General features: G+C 39.0%; 2 protein-coding genes across 8 annotated transcripts in view; one reads left to right on the top strand and one right to left on the bottom strand.

Annotated features, from left to right (window-relative positions):
* cdh16 (cadherin 16, KSP-cadherin) overlaps window positions 1-4,986 on the top strand; it is a 34,183-nt gene extending 29,197 nt beyond the window's left edge. Inside the window, exons 12-14 of the mRNA XM_056412314.1 lie at window positions 17-133; window positions 2,544-2,660; window positions 2,800-4,986. Of these exons, the coding sequence (XP_056268289.1) occupies window positions 17-133; window positions 2,544-2,660; window positions 2,800-2,894 (329 nt within the window). The 3' untranslated portion in view covers window positions 2,895-4,986. The remainder of the gene's footprint in view (window positions 1-16; window positions 134-2,543; window positions 2,661-2,799) is intronic.
* The window catches only part of ca7 (carbonic anhydrase VII), a 37,384-nt gene that overhangs the window by 14,336 nt on the left and 3,172 nt on the right, over window positions 1-19,876 (bottom strand). For 2 of the 7 annotated variants that reach the window (XM_056412317.1, XM_056412315.1), the window contains exons 5-7: window positions 19,782-19,844; window positions 19,517-19,672; window positions 18,050-18,151 (exon numbers count right to left, since the gene is read on the bottom strand). In XM_056412317.1, the coding sequence (XP_056268292.1) occupies window positions 18,050-18,151; window positions 19,517-19,672; window positions 19,782-19,844 (321 nt within the window). Of the gene's footprint in view, window positions 1-5,301; window positions 6,871-16,327; window positions 18,152-19,516; window positions 19,673-19,781; window positions 19,845-19,876 lie in introns of those variants that run through there. The other 5 variants (XM_056412320.1, XM_056412319.1, XR_008831377.1 and 2 more) reach the window with 4 other exon arrangements.

The raw sequence follows: 19,876 nt of genomic DNA, 5'->3' as shown, positions 1-19,876 counted from the left end.
GTGTTTTGTCTTTCAGATACTCACACCAACCTGTCCTTAAACATACAGTACCTGGCCCCTGAGGTCTACACTGTGCCCTTTACCATCTCTGACAGCAGCTCTCCTCCCAGGAGCACCTTCATAAACTTGCCAGGTAATGTCGACTCTCCTGCTGATAAGCTAATGCAAATACAGGGAGGTTATGGGACAAGAGCATTGGAACAATCAATACGAATCAACCCTTGTGTGTGCCAGCTTGTGCTAGCACTGTTATGGTTTTATAATGATGCAATGGAGCTGTACAATGATTTTTCCAGGCTTGTGATTACACAGCTCTCTTAAGACTGGGCTCTGCCCGGTCCAGTCAGCTGACACCTGATATACATAGCACAAAACAACACATATGTGGTGAAGGGAATAATGGGTGTAAGTGTGCAGAGTAAACTCATGTAGTTTTCCTTTTGTTTTGCCATTCAATTCAGCTTCGGTTGTCACTCACCTTCAATATGAAATCCTGTCGTATATAATAAAGCAGTAAGCAGCAAAGAATCGTATGCCTGTGAACCTCTGTGCACATGCAGAGTAATTGCAGGGTGCTGGTTAACGCAGCTGTGCATGTTCATGACCTTCAAACACTGTGTATTACACATTTTAACCACTTCCTATTTCACTTAAGGCTGATTTCCTGAACATGGCCATGTAGATGTCGTCAGGGCTTTGGTGCAGATTGGACATGGCCGAGCCAATTGCCCGCCTCACCATGACAACGCTGTTCCTCAAACACACAAAAGCTGACTTGCAAAGTGTCTAAAATGGCGTATCGTCACAGGATCTATGACAGAGGTCACTGTATCCGGATCCGGACCTAAAACCAATAGATAATTGAGAATTATTACATTTTGATGATCGTTCTATTTGAACATTCGTAGCTTTTCTAGCCTTTGCCGCACTCGTTCAGCAGTCCAGGAAACACACCGACCAGTTTCATCCATTGTATATCATCTTACTTGCAAATTAAAATATGTGTATTCTGTGTGTCACGACTTGAGTGGACTGGATAGACAAGGCGAGAGACCAAATAGTTGGAGAAGTACGTACGTCAGACTCAGAGAAGTTATTTCACATGGCGTTCTCCAAAAAGAGAAATGTGGACAGCAAAACCAGAGCCGTAAACAAGAATGAACCGACTCTTATATGTTCATTCTTCCTTTGGGCAGTTCAGGACCAGTATGTCTCATATGTCCGAGGCAATTATCAGATGTGGAAATGTGAAGTGCCACTACAAGACAAAGCACAACTCTTTTGAGCGAATGTAACCACTCAAATCCAAAATTATAGCACATAAAGTAAACAATCTAAGAGCCCAACATGATCAATCCACCAGAATCCTAACACATGCATTCACTGCCCAACAAGGACATTAACAGAGAGAGAAAATGAGCTGAAACAAAGGGTTTCAATAACCACGGACACAGTTCCTGAATACAATATTCTCTTTTTAGACATTTGGTTATAGTAACCAAATTTGAAACAAATCTGATGAATCTTCAAGGAGAAGTTTGAACAAAATGAACATGTTGCAAACAAAATTGAAAATGTTCGATTGAGCCGATTTGGTAGAATTGAGGAAAGCTGAGTGAAATATATCCAAAATGATGAGAGCAATGTGGACACCAAATGTTGTGAATATCGGAGCAACTCTGTCCCAACTGAGGCCGTTGACGCATTAGGGGGAACCAGGGACCGTTGGGCCTCTGGCACTGGAAGTAACAAGACATATACACTACCGTTCAAAAGTTTGGGGTCACTTAGAAATGTCTTTATTTTTCAAAGAAAAGAACTGTTTTCTCAATAAAGATAACATTAATCAAAAATACACACTATACATTGTTAATGTGGTAAATGACTATTCTAGGTGGAAACGTCTGGTTTCTAATGAAATATCTCCATAGGTGTATAGAGGCCCATTTCCATCAACTATCACTCCAGTGTTATAATGGTACATTGTGTTTGCTAATCGCCTTAGATGACTAATATCTGATTAGAAAACCCTTGTGCAATTATGTTAGCACAGCTGAAAACAGTTATGCTGGTGATATAAGCTATACAACTGGCCTTCCTTTGAGCTTGAAGTTTGAAGAACAAAATTAATACTTCAAATATTAATCATTATTTCTAACCTTGTCAATGTCTTGACTATATTTTCTATTCAATTTTCAATTCATTTGATAAATAAAAGTGAGTTTTCATGGAAGACACGAAATTGTCTGGATGACCCCAAACTTTTGAACAGTAGTGTATGTATGGGCAGATAAACCGTCAACACCTTTCACCTGTCCACTGCAACATGTATATGAATAATTCTAATCATTCTCAAATATATCCTAAGTTGAGCAGTGTTTATTGCAGTCAAATTGTTTATAGCTCCTGAGCCGAACATCAACCATAAACACAACGCAACATTTCCTCTTTTTCTGTGTAGTCACAACTAATATGTTGTGTGATGTTAAAAAAAAACTTGATCTGTGAGTTGTTTTTGTTTCCCCATGTTCCTCACCTGTTAGTGACAGTGTGTCCCTGCAACGTACGAGGGAACTGCAAAATCGCTGCCAAGCAGTTGCAGGGCATGCCAACGATTCAGTCTGCAGTGGGAATTCTGCTCGGCACCTTTGGAGTCATCGGTAAGCAGAGAGGGTTTACTGCCTCTGAGACATATCATTCATGTGTGTTCAGGCATATCTGTTGGACTCTACAGGGCAATTGTACAATAACATTGCAATTCTGTTGATTGTCTTTGTGTTTTTTTGTTTTCAATTCCAGGGACTATTCTCATCGTTGTGTTTTTGAGACTCTCCTACCAGAACCCCAAACGGCCGAGCAAAACTAACCAGGAGCAAATTCCCCTGAAGATGTAAATCTAACTGGGATGATAGAATCACGATCTCAGCCAACTGGACCCATGTAACGATGTCTGAAAATGAATGTATATTTCAGTTATTGGATCAAAGTTCAGTTGTACACTCAGCAAAATTACGAGATATTGTTCAGATTATTGGAATGCATGTTTAGTGCTTAGGCCTGTGCCTGGGAAATGAAGTTGACTTGTGTTTAAAGTTTGTCATTTTTTTATTGCTGTAGACCTGTTCATTTGTTTCAAATGCTACCTTTTCACTACAACAGAGTAGGATGATGTTTCAGATTTAGATTGTGAGAATAAAAGCATAATATTACTGGAAGAAAAGTTGCTGTATTTGGCAAATCAAGTAACATTTTTTGTAAAAGAAAGTCCTAATATTTTTGAACCTGATTGCTAAATGTTTATCAAGGTTGAAGCCCGAAAACAACAACAATAAGACATTAGAAGCAGAGGGAAGAATCTCTGCATACTTAAACATGGCCACACACTTCTCGTTGGTCATAAGTGATGAGTCAGTACATTGTTTTTCAATTTTGTAACCTGAATATTTTAACTTTATTCTCAAAATCCCTATTTCTCTAATCTTGGCCCAAATATAAATACAACATTTAAACTCCATGTTTCTGTTATACTTATATGTGAAACACAACTGGTCATTTAAATATGATTGCATCGCCTTGATCCCTAATTAGGATGAATTGTTTCAAAAATATTATTGTAAAAGCATAAATCAGAAGAAATATACCTGTAAATGGGTTTAATCTAATTTGCCACCAACATTAACAATGCAAACATGTTGCAAGCCCGATAACTGCATAATTAAATTGAACTTCATATCTATACTTCGCTTCTTTTATCCTTGCATCCAAGTATACTGTAAGTGTCAATAAACTGTGCTGCAGCAATGGCTCCATTCATTCACTTCACATTGTTTTCTACCAGCTTCCACAATACAAACCAAACAAGTCTTTTAATCTAATGAGACAGCCTGAAATGGTCCTGTGTTTGTAATTGCATGAGCAGAGCGCTCCAGTCTCTGTGATTAAGGCTTTATAATTGCTGACCTAGACGACCTCACAGGCAGGCCAAGCTATATTCAGACCAAAGTGTTGCTATAAATACGACCCGGCCGTGTCCAATGAACTAATCACGACTCATTCACAATAGACAAAGCTTCACAAATTGAATAGATGTTACATAGTCATCCATTAGCTTGCAGTGACAAAAGTTTAGTTAATTTTAAATAAGTGCTCATCCCTTTTGATCGATATTTTTTGATACATCGGCTTTTTGGAGAAGAAAAGGTGCAGTCAAATCAAATCATGACTGTGAGACCAATAAATCGGAGGCTAAACACTTTTTTTACATTATGTTTCCTTTTATTTAAATTAATCCAACATTTATAGTTAATAATTCAATATTCTTTGTGAAAAGTATATAGATGTAATATTTTAATTCATAGTTCCCAAGGAAGAAAAAAAAGAAGAATAAAGACTAAGTAAGGTGTTTATCTCCGGAGTCGCTGGAGACGAAGGATGTGTACATGTTGGACAGAAACATTGATCCATTTCTGCTGGATGTTTACTGTATACAAACAAATTAACTAGATAAGATGATTATGCAACAGCACTGTCAATGTAGCTCTAAAGGCAATATGACAGCCCTTTAATTAACCGACACTTGAACATAAACTCAAATCTTTCAAGGTCCTCGGATTTTTGCTATAGTTTGTTTTCTGTTTTTGTTGGAAAGTCCTCTCCTCTCGTGTCTTTTCTTGTTTGACTTCCTATCTTTCTTTCTTACCTGCACATTTTCCTCCACACCTGCATTCGATTCCTTGTGTATTTAGTGAGTGTGTTTCCCTTGTCTCAGTGTCAGGTTGTCAGAGTCTGACCCAGTAAGCAACGTCCTTGTTTCAAGTTCTCCCAGTACTCTGCACTGCTAGTTTATTCCCTGCTGCCAGTCTTTTGGATTTCCCTGTTGTCCTACCTGTGACCCACTAGCCTACTTGTTACTTGACTGCCATTGTCTAACCACCTGTGGACTTCCAGTTTGTAAACCACATTCTTTAATAAATCACCAAAATCCTCCTGCTGCCTCCTCTTCTGTCTACATTTGGTCCAGTTTCTGTTGCTCTTAGTTACCGGATACAACAAATGCTGACTGACATGACTGCATATTAATCCTTCTCCCCCTAAAAGAGAACCATTATTCAGCTCATGAATATGCTTTTCCTACTATGACATGTCACGGTTCAGTTTTCTATGAAAAAGGCCCATTAACCCAAACTGAATACCTACAACTATATTAATGTTATGTAATTAGCTATCACCATAATTTAAATGTAGATATTGTACTGTATAATGTGTAATAGATTAGCAAACATATGGTCAGGTATTATTTTTTAATATAGTAAAGAATCACAGATTTCAAAAGACGATGACATACACAGGAGCAGGCCTCATCTGTGTGAAGGTTAGCAGCTGTCTTTTTATTTTTATATAACTGTATTTCATTTTGTATCTCCTAGGTTTGTAGACCACAAACAACCACATGTTCAGTTGCTTATAATGGAGCTGAAATGAGGTGTAACTATCTAAAAATAACTACATTTACATATTCACTGTTACAAATACATGTGTATGTACAATGACTCACTAAATATACACACAATGCTGATGGTATGATACACACCCATTGCCTATTTATATGTGGCTATTTATATCTCCGACGAGCTGTTCCAATCAATGCAACACAGCTCCAAGAATCCGAAAAGCAGACTAAGGAGCTGAGCGAGCAGAAGGGAAGGGATTAGCTTGTGACATGGGGTCAAGCGTTACATTTGGGATCTAGGACAGAGATAGTTCAGATGACCGATTTGGGGTGCAGGGCCACAGAGAGACATGGGGCGAGGTTTCCAATCACTCCAAGTAGCTTTGGAAATGAGAGATAATTCACCAGATATGGACGGCCGCTCAGGGACAGGAACAAGGAAGCAGTTGCGGTTCTCCCCAAGCGACTGGCCGGTTTTCCATTACTTGGTTACCGGCACAGACAAGTATTTTTCCTAATCCCTATTCTCTGTTTTCCGAGTTTCCCCACAGCGTTGTCTATTTTTAGCTTGTTTTTAAGATCGTGTAGTTTCACTTTGTCTCCAAATTTGACAGTTTTCCCATTTACCGCTGTCAAGGGCTTGCTGTGTGTAGGAACAGCTGCAGGACACTAAATATGACACACAAAGGGAAGGTCGCACAAAGGCATCGCCTGTGGGGCCGGCATGGTGCTGAAAGTTCACCAAATTACAACTCTTTATGAATGCTGCAAATGTGTTCTCGCCCCTTCACTTGCATATGGGCTCACATGGACTCCAACTGACTGCTAAATGTTATTACCTGCTGGATATAAAAATTGACAATTGTTTACAAACCATCTAGCTTCATCAGGTGTTGATATTCCAGTCTTGGGTTTCCAGCTTTTTCTTTCCTTAGCAAGTGGGGGAAATGTATTTGCTGTCACGTCGCGAGAAGTTTCATACACGCTACCACTCTTCTATCGGTACGTTAATTATGAAGCTAATGCCAGCAGCAGGGTAGCTTCGTACAAAGATTGGAAAAAAGGGGAAATAGCTAGTCTTTGTCTCCAAATAGGAGAAAATCCATGTCCATTACTAGCTAATTCTCCACAATTAACACATTGTGTCTTGTTTGGTTAATCATTGTTTACTACTTGTGGTTTTTTGCACTGGGCTATTTTTTATCTTCACTCTGGGTCTTAATGCGAAGCTAACCAGCTGCTGACTCCAGCTTCATTTATAGTGTGCAGACATGAATGTGGTTTAGATAAATATATATGCATACTTACTAAGCTGTAACCAAAAGACACCACCAGAAATAGCTTTTTCGGCCCAAAAGTGGATCACAATGTTTTGTTTTGGGTAGACAAAAAAACACTCAACAGCTCCTGCTGCCAAATCACTGGAAAGATACAATAGAGTAGACATTGTAATACCTTGAAGGACTTCCATCCACAATCACCTGGTACATAAAAGTGACAACTTGATGCTTAATATCAGCACAGCGAGCCCCCACAATTAATGCCTAAAAGCTGCAACAACTTAACCTCTATTTGTTTTTTTTCCTTTGTTCATCAGGCAGAAGTCCACTGTAGGTTACATAACAACAAACATTAGAAACTGGCCCACTGTGATACATATTTAATCAGGTTGGGCATCATGTCTTGTGGGTTTGGAAGAGTTTTGGCACAACATTCCTATTTGTATTTGTCACGATACAAATCTAATCAGAGGCCGAGGACAAGGTCTCTGTCAGAGACCTGTTCATTGTCTGTCAGAGAGTGATTTGTCATATGTCCATACATCACAGAGGTACAGAGTATAGAATATACAGTGCTCAAGGGAATTTTGATTGCAACATCTTTGATCACAATTAATTTGGAGGCAATAATCTTTTCATTATCTTTTTTCATGCCAGTGAGGGTGTTATGAGCATACAATGTGTGTAATACAAACGCACACTGAAAAGGCAGAGGAGCATTGAGGATGTCTGTTTCCTGTTATTAGGGGACTAATCTTGGACATTCTCCCTTTGAAATGATCTCAAGAAATGCTGCAAAAAAAGATCTACAGCATGCACTCGCTCTTAGTTGTTCCAGCATCTCCTGCTCTTTCGGTAAATTATGTTTGGCTAATAAAAACGACCTGCAATTACTGGCAGTAGGGAAAGTTCAGCGGCTGTTAGGGCTTTCCATTTGTATCATAAACTGATTCACTGGCTCTGCATAACAGCGACAAAAGTCAGGCATGCGTTATGTTGCATCATTGTGACTGATGTGCTCCAGCTGTCCACATTTACGGGAACATCATTTAACAGTCAATCTGGGAGAAACTTTGAGATTCACGCAACATGCTCAGGCATTTTATAAGGATTTGTACTTTTGATACTTAAAGGACTTTTAGCTATCTATTCTTACATCATGTTACCGAAGTTACATTTGCTTGTAATGGAGTTTTATTATATCGTTTGTTTTTCTAATTTACAGACCCAGATCCATGTATAAACACAAGATTTTCTTTTCAGCGCACACACGGAACGGACAACTATTGGGTATCCTGAAGAAATATTATCTGAAATTGAACAAATTATTGTTGTACTCTAATCCCAGATTGCACCTTTAAATAAAACATATATATATCTATACATCTTGATTCTTAACTCCTTTATATCCTCTTAAAATGTTAAACATTTGCAAGATGATATGCTCTATTTTGACAGTGTCCCTTGTAAAAAGCATAATAATGATGTTTAACGTTACAACAAAGGTTTTGTTTGCGGCAGAACTGCTTGTTGGGACACATGATAATTGAAATGTCTAGAGATAAAGCCCTTTAAAAAACCAGGGTTACAGTTATGTCTCTTATTTTCTATTATTCGTTCAATGCAGTAATTTGATATCCTGGACAGGAAAAGAGTTAAAACTGCTTGTCACATAAAATGGACATTTGACAGAGTATTTGCGTCATTCTTTCTATTTATGGCATTTCAGAGACTGCAATCCCTTTTACATGTCAGGCCATCAAGACAGGAAGCTGGAAATGAACAATTTGCAGAAGCAGCTGGAATATACACACATGAAAGCATACCAGACTGTCACGCTGCACTGTGAAAACACTGCTCTCGCCCCCTAACATGTGGGGTTTCAAAGGTGCTCATTGATGGGTCAGTAGTACAGTCAATCATCATGGTTTGCAGAACTATTATTCATGCTTCATTAAAGTTCTTTGATAGTTTCATTAATTCATGAGGAATTAGGTGTTCACACAAACAGTTTAGAAATGATTTAATTGGATTTGTTTCAACTAATTTCTTCCAAAATATGTAATGTAATAATTTTCTTTATTTAACCACAAACACATGAATAATTCAACCCCATCTGCACCCCACTGCCTCCCCTCCCTTCCATCTTCAATTATCGATAGTATATTAATCAGTTGTACTAATGAAATCTCCCACTCTGTAACAATTCCTCTCAGAGAATTGACATAACATGACTACACTGACTAATAAACACATCAGTAACATGCGAAATCATCATCATTTCTGATCTGTGATTATTGACTCTATTTAAAAAAGAATATACCTGCATATGTGTTTACATGGTGAGTTTGACCATAGTATGCATATGCAGGTGCTTCAATTTTAATATTGTCACTAATCTAAACTTTTGTTATTCTTCTAAGAATTACTCATTAATACTGTATATACGTTCATTTATAGTTCCTAAAATAGCCTGGCCCTGTAGTTTTTAGCAAACTCTCTCAGACAGGAATAATAAAGTGGACTATTTTCAGCTCAGGATTTGGTGGGGATTATTTATAGCAATAGCTCAACAATATATGTATATATATATATATACATATATACTGTATATATATATCTCTATATATATATAGAGATATATATATATATAAAGATATTTATAAACTTCCTATAGATAGCGCCTCTCTAGTCTTCCGACCCCTCAAAGCGCACACACATTCACCGATTGCAAATAATCTCAGTTTGGAATACAACCTCTTGCCCAAGGACACCTTGACTGGAGGATCAAACCCCCCATTTTCAGATTAATAGATGAGTTGCTCTACCTTCCATGTAGTACCCATAAAGCAGCTCCCCTTAACCAGACCTTGGCTACTCTTGGATCAGTTAATTTTCAGTTTGATACATTTCCTGTGATTTGGTGACCATTGAAAAAATATATCATATCCCCAGACTTGTCCTTTAACGAATTTATGACAACTCAATTCATGAAACTGCGTGACAACAGAACAAAAACATTATGTATTATTATTGCTTTAATATATTCCACACCACACTTGTGAAAAAGCCATGTGGAAGTGATGGAGGCACAGAGCAAAGTGTGCTCTATAACTGGAGAGGACCGTGAAAGAGAGGCTCACAAAAGGTTTGTTTCAGGGATCAGTACAGAGGTGAATGATATATCCAAAAGGTGCTGATGAAAGCATCATGACAAACTCTTCTAACACGCTCTACATGTTGAGGATAATGTTAAAGAGTCTGACATGAAAAGGAAACAAAGGAGATGAAAATTATCTTTCTTTTCCTCATCCTCTATTTCTCTCCCTCTTCTTGATTGAATTACCCAGCTACCCGTTTCTATGGTAACATATGCGGTCGTTGTGTATCTTTTCACTTTGGTAAAATTCCACTTTATAATATTTAAATGTCACTTGATGCTGAATATTCTACTGATGAACATTGCATATTTAATAAAAACATTTAAAAATCCAGTCAGTAGCTATTCTTGAGCTTTCTGGCGGACCACATGATCTTCATCAGCAGATGGAGATTTGTTCCCCGTCTCGTCCATGTTGTCTGTTCATTCTTGACATTGGAAACTGAGTCTCACCTCAAGAGCAAGACTTGTAATAAAGAGGAAAGCCACGGCAGATTATCCCCACACATATCTCCTGATAGTGGCAGCAGCAGAAACACAACACAACTACATCAAAACATTTTCCAATCACTCATCCCACGCACATCATCTACCAGCTCTGACACGTCTCCATCTGCATGATTGCGTCCCTCAGACTCCACGCAGTTACAATGCCTTATTCATTAAGGGATTATAAATAGAAAGAATGACCAGTGATTCACCGCATGGGCTAAAATAATGATTTCACGGAGACGCCGAAAAAAGGCAACAGCCACTCTTCGTACATTAAGACATGCAGCCCCCGCATTTTGAGGCTCTTAGCTTTTAGTGTAACATGGCTGTGGTCTTGTGAAGAGATTATCAAGCACACAGACAAAAGACAAGGTGACACACACACACACACACACAGTTTCCACCTACACTGTCTCTGTTCACTCTGAATGTGGCCTCAGCCATCAGTCATGAACTAAAACTTGAGTGGTATGAAACCTTGCTGTCCTTGTGTGGGCAAACACTGCTCTGAAGTATTCTCGCCAAAACACATGAGAGAGGGGTTAGGAAGAGAGAGGAAGAAGAGGAAAGGTTGAGGAGGAGAGGTGACACACACACAGTCTTCCTCAGTTTCCTTTCGTGTGAGGTGCACAGAACAGAGATGATGGATTCCAGACTCCCAAAAGAGTTTGAGCAGTTTGTTTACAGGTGCATCTTAATTATGTGTTTGTCCAGCACTTTTGAGGGAAGATCGTAATCTTTAGTTCTTAGCTTCGCTCTTTTTTCCTCCCCTCCAACTTTAATAAAAATATTTTTGGAGAAACATCCCTAGTTATTAAATATTTCCGAACGTACTTATTTCTTTACTCCATGCCACGAATGCAGCATCTACATATATAAATATTTAGGATACTGACTTCACAAAACAAATTCAATAGCCATCATTCCATCCATCCAACCCAAAACATGATGGAGCTTAGAACAAACCCGATATGCTTATCAGACTCATTAAGCCCAGTCTACTAGTCCTAAAATATGTTTGCTGGCCAATTAACAATATTGTTTTGTTTCTTGCAGTAGGATTATGTCTTTCATTACCACATTAATGTTGTCTGTGGATATACAGGTGAGGCATACAATATTAAGTTGTTATGTTTAAGAGCTAGCACCACAAATGCAATGCATTCTTCCATTTATTATTTAAATAATGAAATAAAATTTAATTTGTTTGTCTGTATTGAACATCAGGATGTTGCCATGAACTGACATCTCTGCCAGGTTGTCGAGGTCATACTTCATATGCGTTACTTTGTGGCATTGTGTCCATTCTAATATATTCTGTAGATTGTACAGCGTGTTTTTCTGCCTTTTATGCACTGCAGTCGTTGTTCGTTATAGTTTTCATGGCCACAGGGAACTCGGGGCTTAATTGACTAAATAATACCAAGAAAAAAAAGTGAAAGACAATGAATGACTCATCTAACTACCTTGTTTAACATTTGGAATATCATTTTTCCATTCACTTAAACTGTGTGTTATTGTCTACTTCAGGTCCTTTGTTCTCTCCCTGGACTCCTCTGCATTTCATTTTTGTCTGATTCATCCATTCCTCTTGTCACGTCTTATTTTGTGAAATAAACTAAGCTATAACTAAGCTATAACGTGCCTCAGTCAGTCACGTTATCCCCATGACGGACTGGGCTCTCAATGGAAGAGTATGAGTATGAGTTTGTATGCAATGGATCAAAGAGATAAGTAAGTAAGTAACATTAGTCAAAGAAAACCACAGTTATAGGTCCTTCTATTGTATGCACCCCTCATGTAACAATAGTTCTTCTCATGTGACAGAGAGCGAATCATCATTTCACAATAGTGGACATGCTTATCTGTCATCAGATGAGAGCTCCATAAACACTAAGTGGATGGAAAGAATCTGAGGGCAAGAATCATCAAGCCGTTAACTCAGCAGCTGTTAGGCGGTTTGTTTCTGTAAGGGATTCAGGCCGGCCGGGACTGTAGGCCCACTGATTACCGTTTTTACTCCACGGTGCTTTCCAACATCGGGCCGAGGGCTCGGCACACATGTGGCCGATTGAACGGTGACTGGAAAGCTTTGCAAGTGGCGCTGTCAACACCAGGACATAAATAAAGCTAAAGATAGGGTGATGTGGCTTCAGCCCAGGTTTATGGTCAGCCAAAGGCTATTTATAGAAACACTCTGATTTATAAAAGGCTAACAGGGACTATTTCTGACCCAGTGGACTTGGGGATAGGGATCTTGGAAACTTGTGACGCTTCTGGGTGCATGGCTGACCCCTTTGACTTGAATGTGTCGGTGGTGGTTGGTCGTGGGAATTGTAGGAGATAGCAGATGCGGGATGGATCAAACCTGCCAAAGGCTTGTGATGTTTTTGGAGACAATCCAGAGTGATGATCACAAGGGTGTATCCCAGTCAGACCCATTAATTTGTCAGATCACTCTTTAATCAGTCTGTCTGGGGAGTACATTTAAAAAAAGCTTTGGACACGTTCACTTGAATAGCTTCACTTCAATTGAACTTAAATAAATGATTCTTGTTCTGAATTTCATGGAACAAATACATACACTTGACTTCATTTAACTTGAACATTTATGACATAAACCAGAAATAAAAAAGCTCTCACATTAAACTAATGTGTCCTTTTCTACTTTCTTTGTTATATTGAAGCAGTGTTTGAAGAATTGAAACATGTATCATTAGCCAAGCTTGCAGTACGACTCTATGAATCACAATGTCGGTCTGTCTCTCACTTTTGCTTCAGACTGGAATACCTCAAAAACTTGGATGAATGGCCAAATTTTGTAAAGATATAAATGGTCCTCGGAAGATGTATTGCCGGAATCTGGTGCACCCATTCATCTTCCCCTCAGGATGACTTAGTCATACTAATTAATTAGTCCCATAACTTTTCCTCTAGCACCACCATTAGGTCAACATTTCAATTTGTCAAATTATTTGGTTCATGATATATGCAAAAGATAATGATAACTTCATCAGCCTAAGCTGTGGTCTGTGTTCAGCTCTCATTATCAAATGTTGGCATGCTAAAAAGTAATATGATGAATCTGGTGAATGTTACCCACAAAACATGAGCATCTTGGCAATGTCACTATGATTACTTTAACGTGCAAAGATTTAGCTCAAAGCATCACTGTGCGTAAATCAGCCTCACTGGCTTATAGTTATTAAAAATTCTCTGAGATGTCCCACTTATTAAAACCTACTGTCTAATGATCAACAGTCATTCACAATAAATGGTTGACGGTGGCATTGTAATGACGTTTAAACAATGTGTCAACTTGATGGTATACACCATTAAAACTAATCTACATACAATGGTGACATAAAAAGATCCCTTAAAAATGTAAACATGTTTGCTACTGCTTCAAGAAATTTTCCCCTGGGGATAAATAAAGTCAAATCTAATCCAATCTAAATCTAATCGACTCAGTACTGGAAACGGTTTGCCAAGCGACCGGCTAGCTAACCAATTTCAACTCTTGTATATCTGTGAACATTGGTTCATATCAACTCTCATCAGCCTGGATATAAATCACTAACTGCAGTTAGTATTATGTATCTATTCAGCAAGCCAAATGTGTCAGGCAGTGATTTTAACCAGAGGTGTATGAAATAAACAGGGGTTGAGCCGTGATGCAGCGACTGTGTGTGTTGCTATAGACACCCTGCAAACAGTGAGGTCTTGGATTGACTCAAGGGACTTAAAGAGTCACCGTGTAAAGTCACACGATTTCCCCGAAGACCTTATAGGTGTCTGTTGCCCACTCAGAATATATCATGACTCAATGCTGTAAACCCACACTGTCAAGATCAGATGTCAGGGGTCAGGGTATGACTGTCGTACCTCACAAACTGAACGTCAGCGTCTCAGTCAACGTTTACAAGTGTATTACAGATAAGGCCAAACATCCAAAACCAAGGCCAGAGGGAGCTTACAGATATGGCTGAAAAAATAGTCCATAGATCAAAGCCTTTATAATATATGAGTTGACAGCCAAGTGTATAGATCACGACTCCTCTCCCACGGCCGAGAGGCTCTGTTTTCTTTGATTATCATAACAGACCGCCAACAGAGTGCCCAAGAGAAGGACCTCATCTCTTCTCCTCTGCTGTGATTTATAATCCACTCTGAACCAAGGCCACTGCCCGACACCCTTAATGGTATTTGGTGTATATACATGACCCATAAAAGATGTATATAGTTGTTACAATTGAACCTTAAAACCCGACCATGATCCTGGGTGAAGGCAAAACATCAGCATCTAGGAAAGACATGTGGTGTGTGTGTGCGCGTGTTTTGATATAATTAGTTGGACATCACAGGTATGTTCACTGAAAAATAGATTACCTGCTGCTAAAAAAAGCCGCCTAATGAATAGAGAAACACACTTGTCACCAGGGAGGTGTTTAGGGGGAAAAAAGGTCAGATATATTTGTAGTATGGTTATATTTTCTGACAGGGTGATGGCGATGGATCACCGGCTCATAGACAAGTAGGGGAGATATGAGCTGGCCAACAATTGTGTTGTGCTACATGGGCTGTTTGTATCCATGGCAACTGCATCGTTGTTCTTGTCCCTTGATTGCCAGATAGAGCCTCTGTCCTTGACAATATTGGAAAACTTAAAAAGATGTAGGAGCAGAGAGTCCCATTTTTGAAAAACCGGAAGAAGTGACGGAGTCTGTGCAGACGGTGGCGTCATAAAAAGTGTGAGATTAGAAGGTTAGATACTGGTTCAGACAAAGGAGTGAGTGTGGTATTAGTGGAACATGGAGTTTGGGTATTTCCAGATTCATGACTGTCAAATAAAATCTAATTAGAATTTAGCGTCACTTAAAAAGAGCTCTAGAGAATTTCATTGTTCCCCCGCCATATGGTTAGGGGTCCACACGAAGCAGCAGAGGTCCAAATGTTTTACTTCGTTACTTCATGTGAGCTAAGCCCTGATATTTAAAAAAAAAACACATTGATCATCTTGCCATTATCTCAAAACCGGCATTCTTCTGTCTGACCAGTCACTTTCTCTGCAGCTCGATTGTCCTGCAGGTCTATATTTCATAGTTGCTCAAATGTTACTGTGTCTAGGGAAAATCACTACAACAAGCAAGTAGATATCCTGATGCTAAAAATACACGTGACTGACTATTTCTGAGGCCTGACTGATATTATATTTCATGGCACATCGATTGTGGCTGAGGATGATGTGCCCGCTCCGGTATTCTCAGTCCCAATAAAGCTCCCCGATGCTATTTTGGAAGGATTATTTGAAAATATGTGTTAAATATACTTCACTCACACCCACTTACATTCATTAACCGGAAACAGATTTTTTTTCTACAGCCATCAGCTATAATGAAACCAGACGGAGTAATGCAAGCTCTTGATCCAGACAAAACTTACATAGTTGCAGGAAGGACAGACAAATGCAAGGTCAAGTGTTACTGATAGCAAATCATATGACCTCTCTTTGGATGTAAGCTGTGTGTCAGCCATTTTCTACCAAATACATCATTTCCACATTAAGCTATTTCCATGCATCCAAGATGCCTGTGGTTTATTTTTTGCTTTAAAAAAAATAAAATGTCATCCATGTGTCTGATAACAGAGAGAGCAGATTTCCCGCTGCATGTGTCACAGCAGATGGCGCCACCTACAGGAGGAGTGTGCTATCGACACAAATCAATCCGATTTTAATTTGCATTTAAAATGTGTCTGTAAAAGACAGTAAATATTAAAGTGTCAGGATAACACAGGTGGTCGTAAACTCACCTGTTTTCTAATAAAATGTGTTCAAAATGTAATTGCATATATGGTGTGTTACTAGGTTTTATGCACAAGTCTGTATTCTGAGGTTTATTTGAGTTAGATCTGGCCTACATTTTTGAAAACTCAGGCTAGTTCAGATTGATAGTTGATGTAAATTTATTAACCATTCATATTTTCTAACAATTATCATTCAAAACATGGATACAAATATATATCTAGGATTTTAGTTTGCAAATAGACCATGTGGCCATCAGCTGGACACATATTGTAACCACAGACTTCAATTCATTATTATTTGTTCATGGGGAAACTGAGAATAAATACAATTACATTGGCATATTCATTGACACAAAGTTGTTCATTTAAGTATCTTATTTAAGTGGGTCAGAGATAAATGATAATCAACATATTATTTATTGCAATATCATATAAGACACTTTATTGATACAAGGACATTCTTTCTCCTTTTGCCCCATTCAGAAAACCAAGATAGAAGCATAGGAAGAGGATCAAATGGGTGTAATGGCCTCCCTCCACATTACAGCCAAAGCCATTTGCATTCATGATAATTTTAGTCTCTTGATATTATAAACTATAGAACACCCTAGCATTCTGAAAGGGATAGATAAAACCAGCTCAATTGAAATAGTTAGTAAATAATTGACTGAACAGTCCATGTTCCATCTCTTCGCCCCTCATCCCCCTGGGCTAAAACCTGGCTACTAATTACCTTGAGCCCAGTATGGCTACTTCTGATTAGTGAGTTTAAACATTTGCTTGAATGACTCATTGGTTCAAATCCTATTGTAGATAACAGGGACAAGGGTCAGCTATTGTATGTGAACACGTTTATGTGTACATTAATAAAATCTAGATCTATATCTGAATAAAGACCTGCCTTTAGACAAAGTTGCCACAAGTCTCACAAGAGACACCAAGCAGTTACATCCTGGAATAGGCATGCCTTTCTCTTACAAGAGCAGCTCCAGAGGTTAGCTGTTGATAACTATGTGAATCGCCTCATATCCTTTGTAGTAGAAACACAGCACGGGGGAATGCAGCGCATCTGCAAGATGCAGTTTGAAGCCAAAGATTTCAAGTTTGATTCAAATATTGAATTCACATGGTATCTCATTAAAGCTGAAAGAGATAAATAATAAATCCCAAATGAGAAATCGCTTTGAACACATTATTTTAGCAAGCTCTCCATATTTAACAAAAAAAATAATTATCTCCCAGAGACAGATATCTCAAGTCTCTTGAGCTCTAAAGGACCAGAGACTTTCACACCCTAAGTCATGGCCAAACGGAGCACCTTCAGTTGGGATTGTTGGACTACAAGGGATCTACGACCCCAGGGACTGGAAAGCCACCAGTAAAATGGGCTGCATCAACAGAGGCTCAATCAGGATCGGTGAGGAGGCCGAGGCAGAGTGGTATGATACTACTCTGCAATACAATAGTTACATATGGTAGCAGCTTACAAGAGCTTGCTTTTGTAACACATTCAAATCTGTATTAACATATAGCGCGTCATAATGTGAAAATATCACCAAATAAAACAGAACAGTCAAATAACAAACCTTTCAAAGAGATAATTTTACATTGCTTCATGACATCTCTTTTGTTTCCCTAAAAACATATGTCACTGAAGCGTCTGACCAGAAGAGGGACACGTGTGTCAATGTGCTGGCAACAATGAGAATTACACTTCTGTGCAAAGTAGATCAGAAATCAAGACAAGCTACCATGAGATAATAAAATACAATCAAATCAATTCATTTACAGTTAAAAATAAGAAAAACCTTTGTCGCCTACGACATCAGATCTCTCGAGGTCACATTAATTGGAGGAACGCACACGCCTGCCTTTGAGAAGCTGGGGAGGCCTGAAGTTGTTTTCCATGCGTGTCCTCTGATCCTCTTCCTCTCCGGTGAACAGAAGAGTTCTTAACTTGCCCAGCTATAGTGGAGAGACAGACAAATATTTTTGCAAATAATTACATTTGTTGTGGAAAACATTACCACCTAACAGACACTGGTGAGACTGTACCTTATTATCAACAAATCCCATTAAAATAACAAAATGTAAAACACATTTATTGGTACCATACCTTCATTGAATATTATCAGATATATTCTTTATGCCCCTTTTAAAATTTAAAAACTAGCCCCACATTAAGCCTCCTTTGCCTTTTCAGCTCTATGAGGGGAAATTAAAAACAAAATACCCTGTTATGCAAGGGATTTTCCCTGCTGGGTCTCCATGCAAGCATTTCTTAATGAAAGCCCTGCACACATCCAGCCCTCCATCCATCAGGATAATCCGCTGGAGGGGATCAAAAGCTTGAGACTGGAGTCATAGGTTGTGAGGCCAGTTGCTTAAGCCTCACCCCCAGCTATGCTACAGACATTAGTTTCCAGACAGAGCGCTCATGGCTACACCCTAGGGGACACCTTCATTAAAACTTACGATTCCTCATGTACAGTCCTTGAGTTTAAAATGTGTGTGAGTATAAGCCAAAGGCTGGCAGCAGTCACCCCAGGGCCAGCTCAGTGACCTGGGAGGCATGTGCTGCAGATATCCGGTTAGTCAGCTTAACGAGTCAACCTGGAGTTACCAGACCTAAACTTTATGATTAAATGCAGTGCAAAAGACAGGAGGATAAAAACAAATCAACCCTACACACGACATCCCTCATGAATGACACTAGCTCCTGTCTCTAAATAAAGCATCATGCTTAGTAAATATCTGGATAGGCTACAGCATAGAGGGAAACCCACCCCCACAACTAGTCAAACACAGCATACCGATGCTCAATTTTGGCTTGACAGACAAGAGGCAGTGGATGCTTCCAGCCGAGTGGCGCAGAGCCAAACATTATGCAGGCCAGGAAACAAGAATGTCACAACTGGCTGATCAACTGTAGCAACCTCTAACAAACAGTACACGTCTTCAGGTACAAACTTCTGCCTTATACATTTAAAAACTGAACATTTGAAGAGAAAATTAGAGAAATATGGGTGCAGATTATTGGCTACAACTAAAATAAAATAAATACTCGAAAGAGGTATTAAGATAAAATTAGGTCATTATCAGTCATTTTTAAAAAAAGAGATGTTTTAAACTTGTATAGAACTTTTAGAAACTTGTAGACAAGGAAATAGAGCTTGTGCCAGAGGGGTTTCCCCGCTACTGGATTGTGGTTAATCTTGTGTATGAATGACTGAGTCACATGACCTGAAATATAAACTACTACAGTGAGTACTACACTCTGAGACTCTGCCAATTATTTAATTAAGGAACATGCTTGCAACCCATACACACCTGTTTTTCCGACACTGTGATTGGATCCTTCACAACGATCCAAATGACGCTCTCGTGCAGGGGGGGTGTGGTCAGGGATCCCAGGTAGGTCCAATAGTGGAGGCTGCTCGGCAGGAGGCACTTGGGGTTGAAACCTTTGAAATCTGCAGCACTGCCCTGTAACAGAAATAAAAAGACAACAGCTTTTAGAGAGCAGCCATGACGCTGAGAGCAGGTCATAAACCACACATTAATTACAATTAATAAAATCTAGTGTAGTGCTCACCTTAAACTTCACCGTGTACAGAGCGTCTGTCATCATGTTGAGCCATCTATGGTCGTCACCTGTCTTACGTAACAACCGAGATGGCTTTAGAATTG

This window comes from Pseudoliparis swirei, chromosome 4 (genome assembly GCF_029220125.1).
Source record: "Pseudoliparis swirei isolate HS2019 ecotype Mariana Trench chromosome 4, NWPU_hadal_v1, whole genome shotgun sequence".
In the NCBI taxonomy this organism is placed as follows: Eukaryota; Metazoa; Chordata; class Actinopteri; order Perciformes; family Liparidae; genus Pseudoliparis; species Pseudoliparis swirei.
This window is presented reverse-complemented; position numbering and strand designations above follow the sequence as displayed.